Below are 27,323 nucleotides of genomic sequence, written 5' to 3' on the forward strand. Positions count from 1 at the left end.
CTTTCAAACAGAGGATTTTAATGTGAGGTCATATGTCCATCCTGCCCATGAGGAAAGAAAACAAACTTTTTGAAGTCAAACTAAACAAACCTATCCTTTATTAGCACTAGGACAGGTAATTGCAGGATAAAATTGTACTCTTTTTTTAAGAACAAAAGAAAAGCCCACATCACCACATTTGCTTTTAAGAAATAAATCTTTCATGCTTCTTTTGAAGTTTCTGTATAAAAGCATAAACTTAGTAAACTTTTATATCCTTTAACGAATTTAAATATTTTGTGATTTGAAAAAAATAATAATTTTATTTACATATTTAGCATTTGATAAATAACCATGCCTACTTATCATACAGCAAAAGGTAGAGGAGAAGACCTTTTCCATGATAATTGTTTCTCCCTGGTGAGTGGTTCAAGTTTCTAGTATTTAGTTCCATGGGAAAGTTTTTTTCTAAGCAAGAAACAATGGGCAGGAGAGATGTTAGTTACCCAAGAAGAAGGTTAAATGTTCAGGCTACTGTTTAATTCAAACGACTTCAACTGATGGCAGTGAGAATTAAGTCATTGTCTAGGAGAGGTTGTAGATCTCTGATGATGCATTGAACTGTTTTAACTTGGGAGCTGTATGTGATCAATTGTGGTGTTCTGTTATTTTCTCTCTGGGTATCAGTCTGGCTTTGTTGATCTGTTGTTTAACTTCATCAGTCGGGTATTTTAGTTCCTAAAAGGTGTACTGTAGATCTCTTAGGTGAGAATCCCGGTGTGTAGAGTTGGAACAGATGCGGCTGTAACGTAGAACCTGACTATGTGCAACTGATTGTTTGGTATGTTTGTTATGGTAGCTGAAAGCATGTAGATATGTTTGCCAGTCAGTTGGTTTTCAGTATAAGGTGGTGTCTATGCGTCCATCCTGTATTTTTATAGTAGTGTCCAGAAAATGTATTTCTTGCATAGATTGGTCCATTGTTAGGTTGATGGTGGGGTGAAAGTTATTGAATGTCTGGTGGAAGGTGTCCAAGGTATGCTGACTATGTGTCCAGATAATAAAAATATTGTTACTGTATCGCAGGTACAAGAGAGGTAGAATAGTTGATGATTAACTATTGTTTTTGTTCTCTGCTACCTAACACGTGAGTGTTTAACCTTAGATTACTTAAGAGGTTTTGAATTACAAAATTGCCATCTTGGAAGGGTGTTGGCTGATTTTTTGATCTCATGCTTTGTGAGATTAAGGGTGCACAGCCTCAGGCAAAAGGGAGGTATGTCTTATAGGTCTGTTTAGAATTATCTTTTATTTCTAAGATGCTAGACGTTACAATATATTCTATGTGTCAGGAATGGCAAAGAGTTTGGCAAGTAGAGGAAGCATGAGTGCAGCCCCCTGGAACTTTCCTATTTTATTACGCCTTGCAGCGGGGAACAGCACAGAGTTTATAAGGATGGGGATGTGTTGTACCCCCTGGTATAGCCTCTAGATTGACTTCTTTCACTCCTTCTGGCAGCTGGAAGCGGAACATTCTCAGCAGGCTGGTCAGGAAGATGAATATTTCAATCTTTGCTAGCTGCATTCCCAAACACATGCGAGACCCTAGGAGGAGACAAGGGGAAAGCAACAAGTGAGCAATAATTTACTTTCCAGTGTCCATTTCTTTGTACTCTACATAATACTTTGGTGAACTAGACATAGTTAGGATAGGGAAATAATCAAGGCTGTTGTCAATTCCCTAGCCTGCTGAGTGCCAACATTTCATGGTTGATTATGAAAGACAAAATTTGGTCAACTGCCCTGAGCAACAGCAGGGATAAGTCACAAGCCCAGATTGAAAGAAACTGAGAGATGGGAAGGGAGGGAGTAGAAGTTGTAGTAGCCGATTACCCTGTGCTTGCAGCCCTGGTTTCGGTGTAAAGGTTTCTGGGTCTCTTTGTTTATTTGGTGCTCGACAGAAAGAGAGCTGCAAGGCTTTTTAAAAAATACTCAACTGCCTCTGCACAATCTCCAAGGGTGATGTTCTATGAACTTGATAGTCTTCTTCTAGAGTATAGCATTGTGCAAGGTCCAGCACAGGGCTAATCATTAAAAAAAAATCGTAGTTTTCTGAATTCGCTCTTCCCTCCCTCCCACACAACAGCATAAAATGTTTGGAAGGGTATATTGCTGGGAGGCAGGGACGATAAGGAAAGCACCATACAGTGGTACACCAGGTTAAGAACTTAATTCGTTCTGGAGGTCCGTTCTTAACCTGAAACTGTTCTTAACCTGAGGTACCACTTCAGCTAATGGGGCCTCCTGCTGCCGCTGCGCCGCCACTGTGCAATTTCTGTTCTCATCCTGAAGCAAAGTTCTTAACCCAAAGTACTATTTCTGGGTTAGTGGAGTCTGTAACCTGAAGCCTCTGTAACCCGAGGTACCACTGTATAATATTTGCAAATTTAATATTCCAAGGGCAGCTCATAGAACGTCTATTTGGAGCATCACAATGTCTCTGCCTGAGAGCTTCTGTGAGTCAGAGGTGACACTATAAGATTCAGTAAAATAACTCTTTGCTGTCTTATGGAAAAAGAAGAAAACTCATTACCTCTAAGATGAATACATTAGACACATGTATTTGCCTTTCAACTGTTTCATCATCATAGTCTTAGAATACGACAAGATTATAAGTGTAATATGAGAATTATGACTCAACAAAACCCAGCATTAACAATGCAGTCGAGTGTACAGTATACATGGACCCAGGTCCTTATACCCAGTGCTATTTTTCTAGAAAAAGAGGTCCTAAAACTTACCACAAATACCTTTTATAATGGCAATATCACCCACCTGACAGGGGCTGGAACTGAGTTTCTTTGAGTTCCAGCTTGAAAATAGCCCTGCTAACACCAATAATTTAGGAACTTTCAGCACTGTATCTAAGTCAAGTTTTACTGCCTGTGCAATGTTTTCTGAATGCTGTGTGGAAAAGCACAGGACTCTGACCTTTGGAGAGTTTGTATGTGAACCATTATAAACTTACCAAATGTGTGTTCTTTTTCCTCCTCTGGGGAAGAGCGAGACTTTGAAAAGAACTCACAAGGGCATATATGAAAGGTCTAGCAGCCTATATTTCCACACTTTACTTTGCTGCATGTTTTTTTATTTAAAATCTTTGCTGGGATGTTCTCACCAAAGAGTACTTGCCCCAAACCTGGATCTTGGAATTCTCCTTTCTATATACCAGGCATGTCCAACAGGTAGATCATGACACCTCTGGTAGATCACTGATAGATCACTGGCTCCCCCCAAAGAAGCTCAACAGCTTTGACCTGAACCCAAAAAAACAGGGCTTTCCTTCCTAAAAAAAACACTCAGCAACTTTGACCTGAACCCCCCAAAAGGGATCACTGCCAGTTTTTAACTCTGTGAGTAGATCGCTGTCGCTTGGGAGTTGGCCACCCCTGCTATATACCTATTTTTTTCCCTGACAACCAACCAGAAGAACCTGTAAAACCATTCTATATAATCATAAAAAAATGGCTGTCTCATCTTTACTTTAAAACATCACCATCAACAATTGAATAGGCATAATTATTTGTATAGAAAGGATAAGAGATGTTTGGAAGTTACCAATGAGAATGTCTGCTGAATTTCTGCAGGAACAATATTTTGCAGCATGCGGCAGATGATACTAAAAGCCCAGCTCCTGACAGATATATTCCTTTGTTCTTTGAAAATGGAAAACTGACACATACCCCAATCTCCTATAGAGCTCAGGATGAAAGAAATAGGAAGTGGCGTGATTTCATTGCAGACTCAGTTCTGAGTGTGGTTTCAGACCAGGCTAAATTATGTCCCAGGAAAAGATGCAGGGAAGCTTTAGCCTAAATGTGCCGCTGCCTTGCAATGTTCTGCTGCCCAGCAGCGCTACTCCTGCCAGAAGGATGTTACCTCTGCTCAGCCTCCCGTGGTGCTGCTGTTCTCATTTCCTGGAATCTCCCCAATAAGCATACCTACAAATAACATCATAGCTTGGACATTGGCATTTACCTGCACCAAATGGCAGATATTCTTCTCTAGCCACATATTGTCCGTTCTTGTCCAAAAAATGATTTGGGTTGAACTCTGTTGGTGTCTCCCATCGTGTGGGATCAAGAAGAACAGAACGCAGATCGGGAATAATAGCTGTCCCCTGCAAAGAAGAAACAATTGAATGGGAATGCACTCAGAGCAATACGTTTCCTTCACTGCCCTAGGGATAATATTTCTGAAATTGAAACTGAATTTAAACTGGGTGGGGTTTTTGTGGGGAGAGTGGCATTTCATCTCTAACTTTTTCCCATTTAAAAGCTCCCTTTTTTGGCAGTCGAGAGGACGGCCTCATTCTCTCCATCCCTCTTTTAAAAGGGAAGACCCAAAACTAGAGGAAGACTTCTGGTCTCCATATTTTCCTCCTCTTGATACAGGAATAATAGAATTTTAGAGCTGGAAGGACTTCAAAGGTCATTGAGTCCAATCACCTGCAATACAGGAATCTCAACTAAAGCTTAAATTACAGAAGACCATTCAACCTCTGCTTTGAAATCTCCAATGAAGGGAATTCCACAACAGCTCTGTCAGAAAGTTCTTCCTGATGTTTAGTTGGAATCTCCTTTCTTGTAACTTGAAGCCATTGGTTTAGGTCCTGCCCTCTAGAGCAGGAGAAAACAAGCTTTCTCCATTTTCCATGTGACAGCCCTTGAGATATTTGAAGATGACTATCATATCTTCTCTCAGCCTCCCTTTCCCCCAGGTTTTAGCATAACCAGCTTCCTCAACCATTTCTCATAAAGCTTAATTTCCATACCCTTTATAATCTTGCTCACCCTCCTCTGCAAAGGTTCCAGCTTGTCAATATCCTTCTTAAACTGTGGTGCCCAGAACAGGACACAGGAGTCCACATGTGGTCTGACCAAAGTAGAATAGAGCACTACTATTACTTCCCTTGCTCTAGACACTATACTTCTGTTGATGCAGCCTCGTATAGCATTAGCTCTTTTTGATGCTGCATCACACTGTTGACACTATACTCCACACACACAAAAATGTCCCTGTCATACTGTTTGTTCTTGGGATACAGGAGTGCAGTTGTATCATGCTTCTATACCTTGGGAATGAGGAAACCATGAATCTTCGCATCCTCTGTACATTGCCTGACAACCCCAAAAAGTAAGGCATATTTAAAGCGCTGTGTTTCATGAATCACAGCATTGATGTAGGGCAATTTCTTCTTATCTTGATAGCTGATTGAGTGAGCAGAACCTATGACATCTTCTATCTCCTTGTAGACTTTATCTGAAGAAAATGATGGAAAGATATGGTTTATTCTGAATATTGCTATGTTTTTTTATATGGGCATTTATTTCCCATGAATTTATTCCATACGATTCTGTGAATGATTCCCCATTTCTTACATTTATAGCCTACTTTTTTCTCCAAGGAGCTTATGTCAGTGTACATGGTTCTTCCCCACTCAAGATCCCAGGGGTGAAAAGGGGGAAAGTGAATCTCCTCTCAGCTGTTTCTGGTTACATGAACTGGCTGGATTTGCTGAAGGGCTGTGATCCAAGGCTTTCTGTTGTACACATTTTTGAAAAACATGCCCCCCACCCCTCAGTATTTCCTACGTTGTTTCATTAATCCTCTTCCTTACTTGATCTTGGCAAACATCAATCATGTAGTAGACCAAGGAGAAGCAGGGAGAGGGCTCTGGCACTTATTTCACAGCAGAGGCAATGATGGCATCTGCTGGGGACCTCTTGGCCAGTCCTCTGCATGGGATCCAACTGTTAGAGGTTGAGGTCCCTTTGCTCTCCCCCCCTAAAATATTTGAGGGTCCCGTACTTCCCAAAGTTGATGGATGTTACCATTCAAATTGGGGGGGGGTTGCCACATCTTGTAATCAATTATGTGGACTGGGGCTTACCTGCCCCCGAATAATTTATTCGATTTGGCACCCCTGCCTCTTTATAGCAGATAAATGAGCTTCTCTCAAAGAGAAAATCACTCGCTAAGCTGTGCAGAGGAAAAGGTGGCTTCATTGGCAATGTGTTAAACTGCCATTTATATTTCGAAAGATTCCAAAGTCCTTTTATCATGGCCAAATAAAATGCAAAGAGGGAGTGAGCGAGCCCACCAGAACTCTTCCAGGCTGAATGTTCAGCAAAGAGGGGGAGAGAGAGTAAGAAAACAGGTGGCTTGTTACTGGTCATAATCTGTGCATTGGTTAACATTTCATATTTGTTGCAGTTTTAGAAGGGGAATGGCTTGCGGGTTGTCATGAAGGTACCTGGACCTCTGGATTCATCACTATATTCACCCTGGCAAAAACAATGACCTCTTTATGCATCTTTCTTTCCCTTCTTTTGACCATGCCATTTCCCAATCTTCAAATTGTCTTCCCTCTTTTTGCACAGACATTCCTCTCCTTCAGAAAAACTTTCATTGACTCACTTAGCTTCATCCACTGCCCACAACCGCCTCCTGTTCCAACTTCTTTACACATTCAGACCCTCCATCTCTTCCTGTCCTAGTAATAATAGATTGGAAGCTTCCTTTGGGGACAGGCTATTCAGGGCATTTTACATTTCTGCTTCTGATGACCTTGATTTTAGGTTCCAGAAACTATGTAGGAAAATGTTGGAAGGGGGTCTTTCCAGATGTGTAAGTCAAAAGCATTTAACTTATTTTGATAACCCTTTGTCTTCCAAAACTTCCATCATAAACTCACTTACTTTTAACTATTTCTGTGCCTTTATGTTCCTTGTTTTAGCATCTCATTAGATATGTATGAAACCTTTAAAGAATTACAGTCCATTGTCAAGAGGTCAAGAAAAGCCCAGGCTCCCATAGCTCCCTCTCTCACCTTGGATATCTGGATGACTTGCCAGGAGGAGAAGCGCCCATTTCAAAGAAATGGTGGTTGTGTCTGACCCTGCTATAAAGAGGTCAAAGATACACTGAGCCAAGTTTTCTTCATTATAGGTAGCCTCTGGGTCATTCCTGCTCTGATGTTGAAAATAGGGAAGGTGACATGTCATTTACATGCATTAGAATCTGTCCTTCAGCACTTACTTTATCTACTTTCTCCCAGTTATTACCATAACACCAGGAAATGCCTAATAAGGGGTCAAGGGTCCCATCACACCACCTGAAGTGAAATGGGAAGATGCCACCACCACTGCCCTGATGCTGCTGCTTCCTCCCTTACCTGCATTGCACAGCAGTGCCTGCAAAGTGACAGCAGCAACAGTGGTATCCAATAAGATCCTGTGAGATTTTGATGAAATCTCAATGAAGCTGCCACCACTGCCAGCACTGCTTCTTCACCAGTGGTGGACTAGGTGGTGTGAAAAGGGATGTCTCCTGTTGGCATTCCACTGCCCAGGTCTGTTAGCAATTTCACCCCTCCCAACCTTCTTTTTAAACCTTTCTCAGTTTGTTATAATAATGTTATTGTTGTTGTTGTTGTTGTTTGAAAATAAACATTTTAAAAGCCTTAGCCCCACCCACAAAATTGCTTCAGGGATGGATCTAGAACAGGTGGTCCTGGGGGTGGCCTACAGAAAATTGGCCTGAATTGAGAGCCACAGATTGGGGCTACAAGGCAAACTGGGGGAATTGTATTCATTCCTAGGAAGGATGCACCAACATATCCTCCACTGAAGAAGAGTGAGATAAAAAATGAAATTGTTGAACCAGTCGAGCTTTTCTGTTGTCTCTGCCCATGTTTGAATGCAACATGAACACCAATCCAGAATAATTTATGCAAAGAAGCAGTGCTCCAAAGGGAAGACCCCTTACTTGACACACACAAATTTCCATGCATTCACACTCACATTGGGGGTTATGGAAATACAACGGTACCTCTGGTGAAGAACTTAATTCGTTCCGGAGATTCGTTCTTAACCTGAGACTGTTCTTAACCTGAGGTATCACTTTAGCTAATGTGGCCTCCTGCTGCTGCTGCGCTGCCACTGTGCGATTTCTGTTCTCATCCTGAAGCAAAGTTCTAAACCTGAAGTACTATTTCTGGGTTAGTGGAGTCTGTAACCTGAAGTGTCTGTAACCTGAGGTACCACTGTACCTGGCATTTCCTACCCATTTCAATACATGCTTATGGGTGGAAGTCAACCTACTTTAGCAACTAAAATGACTATGAGGGAAATTTGGGGAAACTCAATGTGCTTTTCAGCTGAGATTTGGAATAAAAATAATGGTGTCTTGGCAAGCGATTAGTATTCACATGTAAGAGGGAATATAATGACTCTTCGGATGAGCAATATTCAGGTTTCAAAGCAGGTACTTACTTTCTCCATCTCAAGCAGATAGAAATCAATGAAATCCTGTGGTTCATGCAGAGCCAGATTCTCCTTATGCTTCTCTATCTCTTCCTTTGCAAATGAAACTACCATTTCCATGCAGGACAAGGCCTTCTTGTGGGGCCCTGGGAGATGTTTCATAAGCCATGGGAATATTTCATACAGCTAGAGGAAAGATAGCAATAATGCTGTCATTACCATGAGGAAACTTGGCCACATGTTTCATGTTTTGGATTACCACTTTAATAATCTGCATAATTCTTCAGGGCTAGCATATGACTTTGAGTCTAACTGAGAAGAAGGAAGGTGTCTGCAACTTCTACTGAATCTCACAACAACTGGTTCTGGGAATTATCCGTAGCTGAAAATGTGAAAGAAAACTATTGCTCAATATATTTTCCAGCTCCCAGACTTCATTCCAAAACTGGGAATAATCCCAGGACTCCTTCTGGAACAATTGTGTAGTCTTTTTGCAGGAGGTGGGGATGGGTGGAGAATAAGTATTGGTGGGGGGTGGCATTCAAGTCAGTTCACATTTAAACATGAATTTGTCTAATATGCAAATTCAAACACAGCCATCCTTTTGAAATGTGCGCTTCTGCAATTTTTATTATTACTTATTTTATTTATTAAATTCCCCAGTTGCCCAGTCAAGTAATGCCCATCTTTCCTCTACAAAAAATCTTTTAAAAAGAAAACTTTTCCTTCTTCCTAGTTTTCGCATTAAATATCAATTGCATACCCTTTCTGAATACATTAGTCATATCTCGGGTTGCGATCGCTGCTGGTTGGGCGTTTTCAGGTTACGGATGCACCAAACCCGGATGTACCTGAATGGGTTACTTCTAGGTTTCGGCACTCATGCATGCACAGAAGCGCCAAATTGCGTCACTAAGCGTGCGCAAACGCAGTGCTGCGGGATATGGATGCTGCGGGTTGTGAACGTGCCTCCTTCACGGAGCACATTCACAACCCGAGCGTCCACTGTATGTGTATGTGTGTGTGTGTGTATACACAAACTTAAACAATAACAAAGAATGTCGTACATTTATGTCATTTGTTACAAGGGAAACAAAGCTTTTTTAAAAAAAAAAAACCTCATATATTCTAACAATAAATCTTAGTGTACATCTAACTTTCTGTCGTCTCCATACTTAGAATCATAGAGTTGGAAGAGACCACAAGGGCCATCCAGTCCAACCCCTGCCAAGCAGGAAACACCATCAAAGCATTCCTGACTTAGTATTTACTAACTTATTGCATAAACTTATCCTTTGATTTTATAATAAAGTATTATTTCTCCTATGTCCTTATTTCTTGCTTATTACAGCTACAGAGGATATTCAAAGGCTACAACAGAGTTCAAACAGCAACAACTGTTCTTAAGATACGTTTTTAAAACTTCCCATTTTTTGATACAGTGGTACCTCTGGTTATGAACTTCATTCATTCCGGATGTCTGTTCTTAAGCTGAAACCGTTCTTATCCTGAGGCACGCATTCGCTAATGACGCCTCCCGCTGCGTGCATGCCTCTGGCGCGCGGCTTCTGCTCGTATCCTGGGGCAACGTTCGCAACCAGGAGCAACTACGTCCGGATTACCGAAGCTCGTAACCCGAAGCGTGAGTAACCAGAAGCATTCGTAACCAGAGTTACCACTGTCAATATTTGTTTTGAATTATCTGTCTTTTCTTTCTTTCTTTCTTTCTTTCTTTCTTTCTTTCTTTTTGTTAATTTGGCTAGCGTATTCAACTAATTTTTGAAACCATTCTGACCTGAAAGGGATTTTATCACTCTTCCAACTAAGTCGCTATTAGGATTCTCGTGGTGATAGTGGCATATAAAAAAACTTATCTTACATTCCTCGGAACGTTTGGTCCTGTAATTCTGAGTAGAAATGCTTCTGGTTTTTTATGAATGAGACTTTAAATATTTTTTAAAGTTCTATATAGATGTCGTCCAAGAAGATCTTCAGGTCATAGAAATCTTTTGCCTTTTTTAACTTTTCTGAATACATGGAGGAACTAGAAATTGAAAGTTGGACTAATATAGGGTTGTCTGCCATGTCCCAGGTAAGTGGAAAAGGAAATACTATGGGCAGGTGTGCCTAGGAATGCATATATTGTTGAAAACAACACACAAACATGCAATTTGCTGCTTTGCAAAAATGTGAATATTAGGCAAACGTGTGCATTAAGAGAAATTAGCACTAAAATGCTGGTGAAATTTCATGAGAACTTTTTTTAAGATCAGAAATTGATGTAGAAATGAGAAGAACTGTATTTAAGGCAAGGAAAAATGAGAAAATGAAATTGACAGGTCTGCCCATACCCCCAGTTCAAAAGGGTTCAGTTGGGTCATACAGAAGGGAGCTACTTTTTGTAGTGGGAGAAACTATTTTAAAAAATCCAGGAAAGGTGGTGGCTGCAGGGGGCTCACAGAAGGCAAAATCATGACTGCCACTGCTAAATTCAACCTTCCCCCCCCCCATTCAAATCATCAAATTGATTTGCTCCCCCCCCCCCTTGGGAAAATCAGTGCACCTCTATTGAATTTAGGATTGGACTCTTCAACAGTTATTGTAGCACTCTTGAAACATGGGCATTTATGGCTCTCTTTAAATGTTTCCAAAATTAAGAGATGCTCACATGTTCCAATTGTGGGCCTTGCAGTGTAGAGCTTACAGATCCAGCCAGCCGTCCAGCCTTGCTGTCTTTCAGGATATCCCATTCTGTGCCTCCTTAGTCCCTGCTTTTCCAAGTTATTTCACCCACAGACTCTCAGGGTTCTGTGGCCATTGAATTTTGGGAGACAATATACCACATTAGGTCCCAGTGCCTCAGGAATATTTTGTCTTTCTTAAAACCTGAAGATCTTAAACGGGTCCACAATAGGGCTGCCAATATATTACCTCAGGCTCAGCACACAAGTCCCATGAGTCATGATATTCAGTGGGCAGAGAGAAAACAAATTTAATTCACTATGATGGCAACAAAACTATGTAATCCCCTTCTTGAGAAGATTATTATGCTAACCCCTGGACTCTAGATGACCTTTTTTGAAGGTCATTGTTCCATTTTTATCCCATCTTTCCCCCCAAGAGTCCCCTGTGGTTGGACATAGTCTCCTTATTCGTTTTTCCAAGCTAATGGATTCCAGAATGCTGAGTGGGGGACCTAAGACCCTGGGAGACCATACTCTGGCTCAGTAGGAATGAAAATGTCTACTCACAGAATGCTGGATGCTGCCTTGAAATTTTAGGGCAAAATCCATGGCTTCTATCAGCTTCCGGAACTGTTCATCTTCAAGAGCAAACCGGTGCCCAAAAGCCATAGCACATATCATGTTCGAGACTGAATTAGTGATGGGCATGGAGGGGTCAAGTGGTTGACCTGCAAAATAAAGTTATATTAATGTGACTTCAGCTGCTCCTGTTCATACTGAGAGTGGGATTTTATGATGGTCAAGAGAAACCGCTGTGATCTCCACCACAATGGGTCAGTGTGTCTCACAGAACGTTGGTGGTTCAAGCCCACCCAGGGACAGCTGTGTCAGGATTCCTGTATTGCAGAGGATTGGACTAGATGACTCTCTGGCTCCCTTCCAAGTCTACCATTCTGTGATTCTAAAGCATATCACTTTCCAAAATGGACAGAGGCAGTACACATAGATTTCTGCAGGCTGGAAAATAAGAAAACCCATCACCATCACCTAGGATCATGTACCCTTTGATTGTGCAATGACCTCCACAAGCTGACGGGCCTCCTCTGCTATCTTGTGCTCCATGCCTTTCTTCCCCAGTCCCAGCTTCCGCATAGTAACCACTCCAAGCCGTCTCTGTTGCTTCCAGACGTGACCATTTGATAATATAATACCTTTGGAAAATCATTGAGAAATGATTATTTACAGAAATTAATGTAAATAATTAAATTGCCAGCCTGGAAGAAACTATGTTCACTGAAGTTCATGTCCTTGAATTTAATAACTACTTGGTCTCTCTGAAGCCAAGAATTCCAAAGTGAAGGGGAATTTTCAATGAATACTCTTTGGGTTCTAGTTACAGATAGGTAGCCGTGTTGGTTTTCCCAGTAGTAATGTATGGAAGTGAGAGCTGGACCATAAAGGAGACTGATCGCCGAAGAATTGATGCTTTTGAATTATGGTGCTGGAGGAGACTCTTGAGAGTCCCATGGACTGAAAAAAGATCAAACTTATCTATCCTTAAAGAAATCAGCCCTGAGTGCTCACTGGACGGACAGATCCTGAAGTTGAGGCTCCAGTACTTTGGCCACCTCATGAGAAGAGAAGAGTCCCTAGAAAGGACCCTGATGTTGGGAAAGATGGAGGGCACAAGGAGAAGGGGACGACAGAGGATGAGATGGTTGGACAGTGTTCTCGAAGCAACTAGCATGAGTTTGGCCAAACTGCGAGAGGCAGTGAAAGATAGGCGTGCCTGGCGTGCTCTGGTCCATGGGGTCACGAAGAGTTGGACACGACTAAATGACTGAACAACAACAAAGCCGTGTTGGTCGGCCATAGTCAAAACAAAATAAAAAATAAAAAAATCCTTCTAAGCTGCTACTGGAAGGAATATTTTATTTTGTTTTGTCTTTAGGTTCTGTCAGTCATCCAGCTACAAATCCACCTAACAAGTACCTCATTCATCCCACATTTTAGCAACTTTCTTGCAATAATATAATGGGGGGGGTTGTCTTTGACTTCTGCAAATGAAATGGTCAGCAAGGCAATGGAGGAATTTGCCGGACCATACATTCTTGGCAGAGTTTGAGTTCCAATAGATATCAGGGAAATTGAAGTCTCCCATGACTCTCCTATTTGAATGTTTGGTAATCTGTTCTTGGAAGGGGAAGGTCTTTGGAAAGTGCCGAAAAGACAACAGGGGGGACACTGCCTACTATTCAAAGAGAGGGAACACAACACTAAAGGTCCCATGCCTACATTGTATGGAATGGGCCTCCCACGATGGTATCTGCAGGAGGCCCTCACCCACAGAGTGTGGTGATTGACTAGGTGTAGAAGGAATGAGATGCTCTTTTGAGTATCTGAATCCCAAGTTGTATATGCCTTTATACACCAAAACCAACATCATGAACTTATTCTGTGAGCAACTCCGAGATTTTTTGATGAAGGGCCGTATATAAATTTAATAAATAAAATAAAATAAACCCAGTAGCTAATTGGCAGCCAGTGGAAATCTTTCAACATGTTGGCTGTTCCTGCCCCCATGAGCAGTTGACCCATTGCATTATTCATCAGATGCGGCTTCTGGACTAACCTCAAGGGCAGCCCCAGATAACAAACATTGCAGTAATCCAGCCTGGAGGTTACTAGTGCATGAATGGCAGCAGTTAGGCTATCCATAAAGCACTTGCTAGAGGATTGGGTTGTATCTAGGTAAGTTTTATTCAGAGCAGACTCATGGAATTTAATAGACCTTCATTAGCCATGCACATTAATTACAATGGGTCTTCTGTAGGACTAGCATTGGCTCCCACAACCCATTTCATGCAGTTAATAGAGAAGCTTTGTTCTGATTATACAGACAGTGATTTAAATATAGGCAGGTAGCCGTGTTGGTCTGCCATAGTCAAAACAAAATAAAAAAATTCCTTCCAGTAGCACCTTAGAGACCAACTAAGTTTGTTATTTGTATGAGCCTTAGTTGTTCTCTAAGGTGCTAACACAGGTAGCGCTGTGGTCTCGAGAGGTGTGCTGTCTCCCCAGGGCCAAGATCAAAGATGTAACAGAACGGCTGCAAGGAATCATAAAACCCACTGACAAATATCCCTTCCTTTTGGTCCACGTGGGAACCAATGACACTGCAAGCCATAGCCTCCAGAAGATCAAAAGTGATTATGAAGCTCTTATCTCATCTGTCCTCCCAGTTGAATGACATGGCCCAGGGAGAGGGGGGGAAATAGGGGAAGTGAACAACTGGCTTCGCAAATGGTGCAAACAGGAACGGTTTGGATTTTTAGATCACGGTCTGCAGTTTCTTGAAGATGGACTTCTGGCAAGTGATGGGCTGCACCTCACAAGGGTTGGAAGGAATGTTTTTGCCATGAAACTATAAAACCTCATCAGGAGGGCTTTAAACTGACTTATGTGGGGGAGGGAGACAGTGGTCCTGAAGGTAAGAGTCTATCAAGTACTGAAGATGATCATCCAAATGTCAAGGACCAAATGGAGCAAACAGAACACAGACCTAGTGGTGGGAGGAAAATATCCTTAAATAAGAGCCATGGGGGAATGATCAATGGTCTTCAATGTCTGTATACTAATGCACAGAGCATGGGAATTAACAAGATGAACTTGAGCTCTTGGTACAGAAAATGAAATATGACATAATAGGCATCACGGAAACATGGTGGGATGAGTCTCATGATTGGAATGTAGTAATAGAGGGATACAATCTATTTCAGAGAAATAGACCAAACAGGAAAGGAGGAGGAGGAGCGTTATATGTCAGGGATGTGTATACCCGTGAAGAGATCCAGGATTTGAAACTCCAAAGCCAAGTTGAGAGTATCTGGGTCAAAATTAAGGGAGAGAAAAATAACAGAGATCTCACTGTGGGAGTTTACTATAGACCCCCAAGCCAAACTGAGGACACAGACGATGCCTTCCTGGAACTGATGGCCAAGCATTCAAAAGGAAGTGAGATAGTAGTACTAGGGGATTTCAACTACCCTGATATTTGTTGGATGTCAAACTCAGCCAAGAGCATAAGGTCGAACAGATTCCTCACTGGCCTTGCAGACACTTTAATTGTCCAGAAAGTGGGAGAAGCAACAAGAGGATCAGCCATTTTAGATCTGGTCCTAACCAATAGTGATGACCTGGTTAGTGGGGTAGAAGTGGCAGGATCATTAGGTGGGAGTGACCATGCTCTACTGGAGTTTATTATACAGTGGAAAGGAGCAACCAAGCATACTAAGACTCAAATTCTAGACCTTAAGAAAGCCGACTTCAGAAAACTTAGGGAAATGCTGGGTGAAATCCCATGGACAGAAATACTATAAGGGAAGGGAGTTCATGATGGTTGGGAGCTTGTTAAAAGGGTGATATTAAAAGCACAACTTCAGGCAATACCAGTGAGACGGAAACATGGAAGGTGCCTAAAGAAGCCAGGGTGGCTATCTAAAGAACTTTTAATTGAGTTAAGATTTAAAAGGGATATGTACAAAAAATGGAAAAAGGGGGAAACCACCAGAGAGGAATTCAAAAAAATAGCCAGCACATGTAGAGACAAAGTCAGAAAAGCTAAAGCACAGAATGAACTCAGGCTTGCTAGAGAGGTTAAAAACAACAAAAAGGGCTTTTTGGGGTATTTTTGTAGCAAAAAGAAGAACAAGGAAACAGTGGGGTCACTTAGAGGAGAAGATGGTGAAATGCGAACAGGAGACAGAGAAAGGGCAGAACTCCTCAATGCCTTCTTTGCCTCAGTCTTCTCCAAGAAAGAAAACAATGCCCGACCTGAAAAATATGGAACAGATGATTCAGCAGGGGAAACACAGCCCAGAATAAGTAAGGAGGTAGTACAGGAATACTTGGCTAATTTAGATGTATTCAAGTCTCCAGGGCCAGATGAACTACATCCAAGAGTATTAAAAGAACTGGCAGAGGTGATTTCAGAAGCACTGGCAGTAATCTTTGAGAATTCCTGGAGAACAGGCGAAGTGCCAGCAGACTGGAGGATTGCAAATGTGGTCCCAATTTTCAAAAAGGGGAAATAAGAGGACCCAAACAATTACCGCCCAGTCACCTTACATCAATACCAGGAAAGATTCTAGAGCAGATCATTAAGCAAACGGTCTGTGAGCACCTAGAAAGGAACACTGTGATAACTAAAAGTCAGCATGGGTTTCTGAAAAATAAGTCATGTCAGACTAACCTGATCTCATTTTTTTTACAGAATTATAAGCCTGGTAGATGAAGGGAATGCTGTGGATATAGCCTATCTTGATTTCAGCAAAGCCTTTGACAAGGTGACCCATGATATTCTTGTAAAGAAGCTGGTAAAATGTGGGCTAGACAATGCTACCATTCAGTGGATTTGTAACTGGCTGACTGACCGAACCCAAAGGGTGTTCATCAATGGCTCCTCTTCATCCTGGAGAGATGTGACTAGTGGGGTGCCACAGGGTTCTGTCTTGGGCCCAGTCTTATTCAACATCTTCATCAATGACTTGGATGATGGGCTTGAGGGCATCCTGATCAAGTTTGCAGATGACACCAAATTGGGAGGGGTGGCTAATACCCCAGAGGACACTTCAAAATGACCTTAACAGATTAGACAACTGGGCCAAAGCAAACAAGATGAATTTTAACAAGGAGAAATGTAAAGTACTACACTTGGGCAAAAATAATGAAAGGCACAAATACAGGATGGGTGACACCTGGCTTGAGAGCAGTACATGTGAAAAGGATCTAGGGGTCTTGGTAGACCACAAACTTGACATGAGTCAACAGTGTGATGCAGCAGCTAAAAAAGCCAATGCAATTCTGGGCTGCATCAATAGGAGTATAGCGTCTAGATCAAGGGAAGTAATAGTACCACTGTATTCCACTCTGGTCAGACCTCACCTGGAATACTGTGTCCAGTTCTGGGCACCACAGTTCAAGAAGGATACTGACAAGCTGGAACATGTCCAGAAGAGGGCAACCAAAATGGTCAAAGGCCTGGAACAGTGCCTTATTAGGAACGGCTTAGGGAGCTGGGTATGTTTAGCTTGGAGAAGAGAAGGTTTAGGGGTGATATGATAGCCATGTTCAAATAGATAAAAGGATGTCATATAGAGGAGGGTGAAAGGTTGTTTTCTGCTGCTCCGGAGAAGCGGACACAGAGCAATGGATTCAAACTACAAGAAAGAAGATTCCACCTGAACATTAGGAAGAACTTCCTGACAGTGAGAGCTGTTCGACAGTGGAATTTGCTACCAAGGAGTGTGGTGGAGTCTCCTTCTTTGGAGGTCTTTAAGCGGAGGCTTGACAGCCATCTGTCAGGAATGCTTTGAAGGTGTTTCCTGCTTGGCAGGGGGTTGGACTAGATGGCCCTTGTGGTCTCTTCCAACTCTATGATTCTATGATTCTATACTGGAAGGATTTATTATTATTATTTTGAGTCATTTACCGGTAAATGTTTTCTCTGGGGGAAATACCAGTAGATTGTCTCATTCTTCACCACTCACCCTTTCCTTTTGTTGTAAAGAAAGACATCACTGGTCGCTCCTCAAATTGTTCAGAGTGGTCAATGAGAGCTTCTTTCACTGCTTGGAATCCAGACAGGACTACAAAGGGTATATGTCCTGCCCAAATGGTGTAAACGTTTCCATATTCCTTTGCCATCTACCATTTGGGTCAGAAGAGAGGAGAGGAATGTTATGTTCAAAGTACACAGGAGGCTATTTCAACTTAACACATGAGCTCCAGCATTCCTTACCTCTACAGCTTCTCACAGCTTCTTTTGCCAGCATCTCCCTCCTTCCCTCCCTCCCTCCCTCCCTCCCTCCCTCCCTTCCTTCCTCCCTCCCTCCCTTCCCAACCCATTTGTTTTACTCTCTCTTGCACATTTTGTGCAGGGATGTGGAAACTGGAGCCCACCAGAGGCTGTAAAACTGCAACTCCCATCATCCCTGCCCATTGGCCATGATGGTTGGGGCAGATGGGCATTGTAGTCCAGAGGGCACCAGGTTTGCATAAGCTGGGCTAGAGCACTGGGTCAGGTTTCTGACCCACGGTGGGTCACAGCAGGACCATCGCCACCATACAAATATATGGTAAGGAATTAAAAAGAGGTCCCCCAATACATCTCTGGGCTAGAGATTATGACCAATTAGAGATGTTTTAAAAGTTATGTTCTTATCTGATGGCTAAGTAGTCTTGTATTCTTTGAATTGTTTTCTCTGAAAAAATGGCTTATAAATGGATTAAATAAACAAACAGATAAAAGAAAATATGGATTGACAAGGAGTGAATTCTTGCTGAGGAGGCAATGGAAAACTACCGGTTTTGATTTTCTCTTGTTCTATCTAGCTTAGATTGCTGCAATGTGTTATACATAAGGCTGCATCCAACGATAGTTCAGAAATTTCAGATACTGCAGAATTCAGTGGCAAGCTTGCTCATCAGGAGAAGACTGTTTGAGCATAATACGCCGATTCTGGTCTGACTGCATTGGCTGCCAATTAGTTTCTGGGCCCAATTAAAAGTGTTGGTTTTGATCTACAAAGCCTTAGGATCTCAATACCTCAAGGACTGCCTCTCCCCATATGATCTGATCAGGACCCTGCAATCATCAGCTGAGGCTCATCTTTGTGTGCCTTCTCTACAAGAGGTCTAGAGGATGGCAACACAAAAACTGGCATTTTCTGTAGTCTCTCCTTTTTGTGGAATGTTCTCCCAAGGGAGGTTCAGCTGGTGCCTTCATTATACACTTTTAGGTGTTTAAGACGAAACTCAGGGGCGTTGCTAGGGGGGCGGGGCGGCGGGCCGCCCTGGGTTCCAGGGGAGGGGGGATGACACTTGGGCCACAGCCCCACAAGCCGCCTTTTCACCTGGCAGGCTCGCAACATCACCGCAAAAGCAGTGGGGGCCCAGCCACGGAGTGCGCACGCGCAACATTTTGCGCGTGCACACTCAGTCCTGACATTGCGTCGTGACATCACAATGCAACGTCACGATGCCCCGCCCCCAGGGGGTGCCTCCTCCACGCTGCTGCCCCGGGCAGCGCGGAGCCTCCCTCCGCCCCTGACGAAACTGTTCCTATTCAACCAGTCCTCTTCCTGATTAATATCTTATACCTTTTCAAAATGTGTTTGTGGGAAGTGTTACTGGTTTGTTAGTTTTTTGTGACACACAGCGGGAATTATTTAATCAGAGTTTTCATTGAGACAAATAAAAACTTTTATTAAGTTTAAAATAAACTTCTTCATAGAAACAGATCACATATAGAATATAGGCTCTTCTCTATACTGGCACACACTCTGAGAGAAACTAGTCACCACAGTCAAGGTAAGTAACTCACAAAGCACTGACAGACAGTTACAGACTAGAATGGCAGTTACATCTTAGAATGACAGTTACAGCACTTAGGCATCAACAGCTGTTCCTGTTCTCATGCGTCTTTGTCACATGACACTCCCCCAAAGACCTAGAGAGCAGTAACATAAACATAAAAAAACAAACTTATTTATACACTTTATCCACAAGATTCAGCTTTGCAATCAATTCACCATGTTGTATCCTAGGGAACGCTTTTGTAAGTAAATCAGATAAATTATCCTGTGATTGACAATAAACTAACTTAAGCACATTATGTAGTCTTTAACACTGCAAAACTTAATTGCTACGTGTTTTGCACTTGCTGAAGTGTTCCCTGAATTAGCGATTATAATACAAGCTTGATTGTACATAGATTGTCACAGGCTGTTGCACCTTCTTAACCTAAATCATTTAATACCTGGTTGTACCATGTGACTTCGTTACACGCTTCAGATAATGCATAAAATTCTGCCTCACATGTAGATGTAGCAACAAAACCTTCCTTTTTGGATTTCCAACCAATTAGTGAATTTCTAAACATGACCACTAATCCACTGGTTGATTTTCTTGTGGATGGACAAATTGCGAAGTCACTGTCTACAAACACCTGCAAATCACTTGAATTAGATGAAGATAATTTTATACACTTATTTTGTGTACCCTTCACGTATCTCAAAATTCTCTTAACAGCAGCCCAATCATTTAAACTAGGCTTATTCACTTTTCTGCTTAGAATACCTACACAAAAAGAGATATCAGGCCTTGACCATTGGCTCAGATATAAAAGAGATCCTATTACTGATTGATATAAATCTGGTTGATCTAACAAAACATCACTTTCAGTCTTTTGAAAATCTACAGTCATAGGAGTTTGCACAGCATTACAATTCTGCATTTCTAGCTGTTCAAGCAGGCCTTTAATCTTTTGTTCTTGGCATATTAAAAAACTTCCATCTGCTTCTCTGCATATTTGAACCCCTAAATAGTGACTTATTGGTCCTAGATCTTTCACTTTGAAAAGTTTCCCCAACTGATTTGCAATCTTTTGAATTTTGCCTGTGGAACTACCTGACACCATCAAATCATCTACAAAGATCAAAACCAATATGTAATCATCGCCTGATGCTTTTGTATACAAGCAAGGATCAGCAACACTTCTTTTAAATCCAAGATTTAAGAGTTGTGTGCTTATACAATCGTTCCAGCATTCAGCACTTTGCTTAAGACGATAGACAGCTTTGTCTAATTTCCATACTAAATCATTCCCTTCCTCAAACCCTGGAGGTTGTCGCATGTATATCACCTGGTTCAGAAGAGCATTTAGATATGCAGAAGTAATATCATAATGACTCACTTTCAATTTCTTGTCAGCTTCAACAGACAAAACAAGCCTCACTGATTCTGCCTTGGCAGTGGGTGCAAAATGCTCATCATAGTGAATTCCTGGCTTTTGTGCAAAACCTTTTGCTACCAATCTAGCTTTAAAACGTGTATCACCTGATACCCGAGTCTTCCTTTTAAAGACCCACCTGCTAGAAATTAACTTTTCACCTGGTGGCAATTTGGCTAGTGTGTAAACCTTATATTCTTTGAATGATTCCAACCCTTCCTTCATGGCATCAAACCACTGTGTTTGTTCCTTAGAAGGTAGTTTCAGAACTTGAGCAAAATCCTGTGGCTCTGAACAATTAACATGACACACTTTTGTTGCACCAAACGTCAATTTATCAGGGGGAATGCCCTTGGTAGTCCTTGTGGACCTCCTAGGAATAACCACTGGACTTTCCTCCTCTTGTTGCTCCTCCAGCTCATCATTTTGCTGTTCCTCTGATTCACTGTTTGTGGCACTTTGCAAAGTGTCAGTGCCTGAGAGCAAATTTTCCCCACTTTCTAGCCTTTCCTCAGCAGCTGCCTGCCTGAGAGGCTCCTGTGGTTGTACTGATAGAGGAATTAAAATACTAGGATTGGCGTGAACCTGTTCCCACCTATCCTGTTCAGCAAATTCAGCATTTTGTGAAATGAGTACTCGGCCATGTGGCGTTATCTTCTCCTCATCCTCGTAGGACTCGTCGTTTCTCCTCCTAGGCCATCGTTTCCCACAGCCTTATCTGCTGGTTGTCAGGGGCAACAACCTTGGCACCATCTCTGACTCAACACTCGTTTTGCAAGTGGTTAGGGCTTCCGCACTTGAAACAACGCCTTGAAGCATAGGCTTTCATAGTGTCCTCAGACTTGCATGCACCCTCACTCCTGGGAGTACAGCCCATGGCTGTCTGGCCCCCTTCTTCCTCTGTCGTCATTGCTCAACAGTAGCCAAATGACCCGACAGAACATTGAGCCGATCTGGGGGCAGTGCTTCATCAGCCTCTTCTTCTGGTCCACCATGGACCCAGGCCAGCGCTTTCCACATCTCATATGCAGTAGCCAAATCACAGATGTGGTGGTGTTGGGACGCACCGACGCTCAGAGCAAGCAGCCCTCTGGCCTTCTGATCTCTGCGTCTAGCAGCAGCAGCGACAGCCTGTGCTGCACCATCTGCCCCACCCGGGGCTGGAGCTGGGGGTTGTAACGTGCCGTCCCACAACCCTTTGGCCTGTAGCCAAACTTCAACTCTCATAGCCCATTCTTGGTATTTGGCCCCATTCAGCCTTTCAAATGGAACACTATAACTCTCATGGGGTGGCTCCGCCATCTTCCCGGGTCTTAAGCTTACTCACGCATTACTCCAGGCTCCAAAGATGCAATGCCTTCACCAGCAAGGTGCCACTGCCTTTGCAGCACCTCAGAGCTGGGCTTCTCTGCTTTCAGCTCTGGCTGCAGTTTGCAAAACAGCCAAGCCTCTCAGCAGAATGCTGGCTGCTCCCACTGGCACACAAAGAGCTCCTGGGCTTTGCAACTCAGTCCCAGACCAGGGCAGCTCCTCTCAGCCTTGGCACACACGTTCTGGAAGCTTAACTCCTCTTCAGATCCAGGAAAACGTGGACGGTCCATAATCTGTACTGTTTTGAGTTGGAAAAGCCTCAAAACAAAATAGTACTTAGAAAATAGAGCCCAGCAGGCTTCTGTTGCGTACCTGCACTCCTGTGCTTCAGCAGAGTTTTGCAGACTTCTTCTGCGCAGCGGTTCGGTGTGCCTTGTGCCTCAGAGCCTTGCCAGCAATAAATTCACACAGTCCAGCTTGTTTCTAATCTACAAGCTTTATTTACAAGCAGCATAAATCACAGAAACCTCTGGGAGCTGTTTTAACCCTGTAAGCTCAGGATCCACTCACACAGCCCTTACCAAAGATGTCATGGGCTTTGAAGATGCTCAAACTCAAGACAAAAGGGAGAAATGTCATAAGAGGAAGGCACGCTTGGCAAACCCTCACTGTGATCAACTCCTGCCCAGAAACCTATGTCACCATCCTGGAAGGATGTGTGGATCCAGAATAGGCCTACACAGTCACTTACAGACTCACTGTTAAGTCCATGTTCATGGAAGACAATCTTGCTTGGCTATAAGTGATAGAAGAAGAAGAAGAAGAAGAAGAAGAAGAAGAAGAAGAAGGGAGGAGGAGAGGGGGAGGGGAGGAGCTCTTGGTGGGATTATTATCTGGAGATTAGTGTTTACTGCCAAGATCGATTAAGAATGATTTGCTGTTGTATTAAAAGTGGATTATTTACAAGCAGAGGGGATGGGCATGCAGAGGAACCATCAGAGGCAGTTTTAGAGTAGCATGACTGGTTCAGCCACACTGGGTGCCAGTGCATCAGGGGGCACCACAACAATGATGTATAACGGAGAGCAAGTGGTGGGTGGGCAGTGCTGAATTTTAGCACTGCACAGGGAGCCACTGAAATTCGAGAGCCCCAAATCCGCCTCTTCTTCCATCATTGTTCTATCAAACTTTGTTTTTTATTAACTTTATTGCATCAATACAGAAGAAAAAGGGGGAAAAACCCATTAAAATAGAAACATTAACATTAACTAAAGAAAAATAAAATTTAAAAGTAACAGATTGAATACTTCCTTAGGTAAAACTTCAAGATACATACAAATAATACAATCCAATATACCTAAATTAAAAATAATACAAAACCCACATAATAACATCCAATTCAATATTCAATATTCATATAAATCCATTTCTACTAACCTTTAGCAATACTTCTTTCTTCCGTTCTTCTGTCCATTCTTATCTATTTCTTTTATATATTATCTCCTCCTCCCTCATGGCTTCCACTTGTCATCATCCCAGGAAATCGATCTATCTCTTCTTTTTTTACTACTCTGATACTCTTTATAATCCCTCTATTCTATTTCCTTCTATCTTTCCTTTTTAACTTTTATTCACAATACAGAGTGTCTAGAAATGGAGCCAGCATTTCACAGTGGGGCATTGCTTTTTCAGGTATTCTCCAAATTTCCCCCAGTCTTCTTTGAATTTTTGATCACTACTTCCTCTAATTTTATCAGTTAATTTAGCCAGATCAATATAATTAAATAATTTTTCTTGCCAATCTTTAATTCCCGGCATTTCTTTCTTTTTCCAATATTGGGCTATCAAAGTTCTAGCCGCGGCTGTAGCGTAGTGGAAAAGTTTTTCATCTTGTTTGTTTATTTCTCCATCCAAAATTCCCAATAAAAATAATTCCAGATTTTTCTTTATATTATATTTCATCATTTTTTGAATTTCTTCTAAAACCTGGCTCCAAAATTTTTGAATCACCCCGCAATGCCACCACATGTGTAAGAAGGTCCCCTCTTCCTTTTGACATTTCCAGCAAGAGTTGCTTTTTGTTTTATACATTTTATGTATTTTACTTGGTGTCATATACCACCTGTAGAACATCTTAATCATGTTTTCCCTAATCCCCTCCGCCGCTGTAAACTTCCACGATTCTTTCCACAGTTTTTCCCATTTTTCCAATTCAATTATCTTCCCCAAGTCTCTCGCCCATTTAATCATAGTTTCTTTGACCATCTCGTCTTTGACCTCCCATTCCAGTAATATGTTGTACATGTTTGATATTACTTTGTTTCTGCTTTGTAACAGGTGTTTTTCTAATAAAGAAGGTTCATTTAAAAACCCTTTTTGTGTCCTGTCTTGATTGAATTTACTATTTATTTGATGATATTGGATCCAACCCGTTAAAAAGTGTTTGATATCATTATACTCTTTTATTTTTAATTTCCCGTCATTTTGTTCTATCAGATCTTTATATTTGCCCCAATTTCCGTTTGAATTTATTTTTTTAACTGTAATTATTTCGATTGGGGATATCCATTTAGGTGTTTTAGGTTCCAATAGTCTTTTGTGTTTTTCCAAAATTTTCAATAGAGACTTTTTAATGATATGGTTATTGAACCCTCTATGTGCTTTAGGTTTATTCTCCACCAGGTATGCATGCCAGCCAAATTTGTTCTCCAATCCCTCAAGGTCTAGCAATTCATGATTTTCTAATAATATCCACTCTTTTAGCCATAAAAAACCTGCCGCATCGTGATAGAGCTCTAAATCAGGTAGTGCCGAACGACCTCTGTCCTTGATATCAATCAATAATTTATATTTAAATCTTGCAGTCACTTCTTTCTTCCATTGTTTAAAGATGGTTGTGCATGTTCCTAGTATTGGTATCATTTGAAACAGGAACAGCATTTTTGGAAGGATGTTCATCTTTATAGTTGCAATTCTACCTAGGAGGGATAAATTTAGTCTGTTCCAAGTATCTAGTTCTTTCTTTATTTCCTTCCATGCCTTAATATAGTTGTCTTTAAATAAATTATTTGTATTGTTGGTAATCCAAATTCCCAAATATTTTGTTTTACTTATCACTTTCAATCCTACCTCTTTTTGCAATCTCTCAATTTCTTCTTTTGTCAAATTTTTGGTCAAGATATTAGTTTTGTTCTTATTTAAGCTAAGGCGAGCCAGACTTCCATATTCTTCCACTCTCTTTATACTTTGTTTAATACTTTCTATTGGTTCTTCTACCATAATAATGACATCATCAGCAAAAGCTTTGATCTTGTGAACATCTCTTCCATTCTTAATACCTTTGATTTTGTCATCATTTCACATATTTTCCAATAGAAATTCCAAACTTAATATAAAAAGTAATGGAGATAAAGGGCAACCCTGTCTGGTACCTCTTTGTATCTTTATTCCTCCCGTTATTTCACTATTTATTATAAGTTTTGCTCTTTGATTTTTATATATTGCCTCAACTGCATTTAAGAAATTTTTACCAAATCCTAATAATCCTACTGCACCTTTGAGAAATGGCCATGAAACTCTATCAAAGGCTTTCTCTGCATCCAATAATAGAAGAGCCGCTTTTTTCTCTTTCTTCACACTCAGGTACTCCAAAACATCAGTGACATTCCTCATATTGCTATGCATGTGTCTATTTGGCAGAAAGCCCGTCTGGTCCTTGTTTATCTTATCCCCCCATTATTTTCTTTAACCGATTTGCCATAATTCCAGTGAATAATTTATAATCATTATTTAAAAGGGAAATTGGTCTAAAGTTTTTAACCTGATTGTTGTCTGTTCCTTGCTTCGGGATAACTGAAATAAGTGCTTCTTCCCATGATTTTGGAATAATCCCTTTGTCATAGATTCCATTCATGACCATCCTCAAAGGTTCATTCCTTTGGTCTATCAAACTTTTAACTGCACGGCAGCTGCTGGGTCTACCTGTGTATGGCCTATATTAACATAGCAGCAATGGCAGGAATGAACAAAATCAGATTAACAGATTCACAAAATTGATTTTGTTTTGTTTTGTTTTGTTATTTATTTATGAGATTTGTTAGTTGCTTTTACTTGCCCTTATTACACCTGAAAGTAGTTTGTAAAAATTCTGGGTGACTTGAAAATGAATTAAGTTACTTTGGCAATGGAACCTTGGATGATATTTAATTAAATTCAGTTTTAATTTGAATTCAATGACTTTTAAGTGTAGGAGTTTCTTTGCATTCAATTGTGTATTAAATTGTGGCCCTTGCAGTTAGCATTTAAACCCATGGTACTGTTTAAGCTTAAATACCAGAATGGTTGGGGGGAATTGATAAAACAATTATTGACATTAGACTGAGTTATTACTAAGAAGTAAGTACCTTAATGAGAGTAGCTTCACGAAACTTCGTCCCGGATCGCCACAAACCTCCAATGAGAGGAAGCGGAAGAGGTCCTGGAGGATATTGCCTGCGTGACCAGAGTTGTTTCAGGAAGTGCAAAATCAGAAGAACCACCAGCAGAGCAATAAAAAATGCCCGTATCTCCATCCTTCTCTTGCTGTCTCTTTCACCTTGTTTCTTTCTAGGATGCCCAGTTAGGTTCAACTCTCCTTCTCCAAGAGCTTTTTGATTTCCTCCGAGACCTTGGCGTTTTTCTTTTTATATACTCCATAATGAAAAGCAATTAAGCAACAAAGCTTCTGACGTCCCACCCAAATAGCCCTGTAATGAGACCTCGAGGCACGCACCACAGCCAGACTCTATAATCATTCTTATGTGTGTCACTCAAATGTCAGGGGGTGTGTTTAATATGAATTGCAATTAGAATTCTACGTAGTGTAAGACTGATTGGTGCCACAAACATTTGGGGAAATGCATACCGTACATTCATGAAATTAAAAACATATGTGAGAAAAGGCCTGGTGGATCAGGCCAAAGTCCTATCAAGTGCAAGTGCCCATGGGAAGCCCTCAGGCACGACAAGAAGGCAATATCCCTCACTCACTATTGTTCTCCAATATTTGCAGCATCTGATCCTGGAAATCTGGCATTGTCCAAGGGTGCAATGGGAAGCCTGAACCCCCCCCCCCATATGCTGCCTCCTTGTTCATGAGGTGGTTCCCTTTTTTCTCCCTTGAAAAGAAAGGTAAAGGTACAGGGACCCCTGACCATTAGGCCCAGTTGTGTCCGACTCTGGGGTTGCAGCGCA

The 27,323-nt window shown here is 41.6% G+C and overlaps 1 protein-coding gene across 1 annotated transcript; it reads right to left on the bottom strand.

Moving 5' to 3' along the window:
• Nucleotides 1-1,040: 1,040 nt before the first annotated feature.
• On the bottom strand, nt 1,041-26,737 carry LOC117047556 (cytochrome P450 2J5-like). Its single transcript, XM_033150832.1, has 9 exons — nt 26,495-26,737; nt 17,539-17,695; nt 12,052-12,201; nt 11,558-11,718; nt 8,316-8,492; nt 6,872-7,013; nt 5,114-5,301; nt 4,018-4,159; nt 1,041-1,584 (listed from the first exon to the last, which is right to left on the bottom strand). The coding sequence occupies exons 1-9, from the start codon at nt 26,660-26,662 to the stop codon at nt 1,397-1,399; spliced, it is 1,473 nt and encodes a 490-aa protein (XP_033006723.1). The 5' UTR covers nt 26,663-26,737; the 3' UTR covers nt 1,041-1,396.
• Nucleotides 26,738-27,323: the final 586 nt, after the last annotated feature.

The sequence above is a fragment of the Lacerta agilis genome, chromosome 5, assembly GCF_009819535.1.
Source record: "Lacerta agilis isolate rLacAgi1 chromosome 5, rLacAgi1.pri, whole genome shotgun sequence".
Classification (NCBI taxonomy): Eukaryota; Metazoa; Chordata; class Lepidosauria; order Squamata; family Lacertidae; genus Lacerta; species Lacerta agilis.

Coding starts and splice junctions, on each gene's coding strand:
- LOC117047556 (XM_033150832.1), bottom strand. CDS start 26,662: ATGGAGATACGGGCATTTTTTATTGCTCTGCTGGTGGTTCTTCTGATT. Junction 17,696..26,494: donor GTGAAGCTACTCTCATTAAG/GTACTTACTTCT, acceptor CCCAAATGGTAG/ATGGCAAAGGAATATGGAAA. Junction 5,302..6,871: donor AAGTCATCCAGATATCCAAG/GTGAGAGAGGGA, acceptor CATTTTCTTCAG/ATAAAGTCTACAAGGAGATA.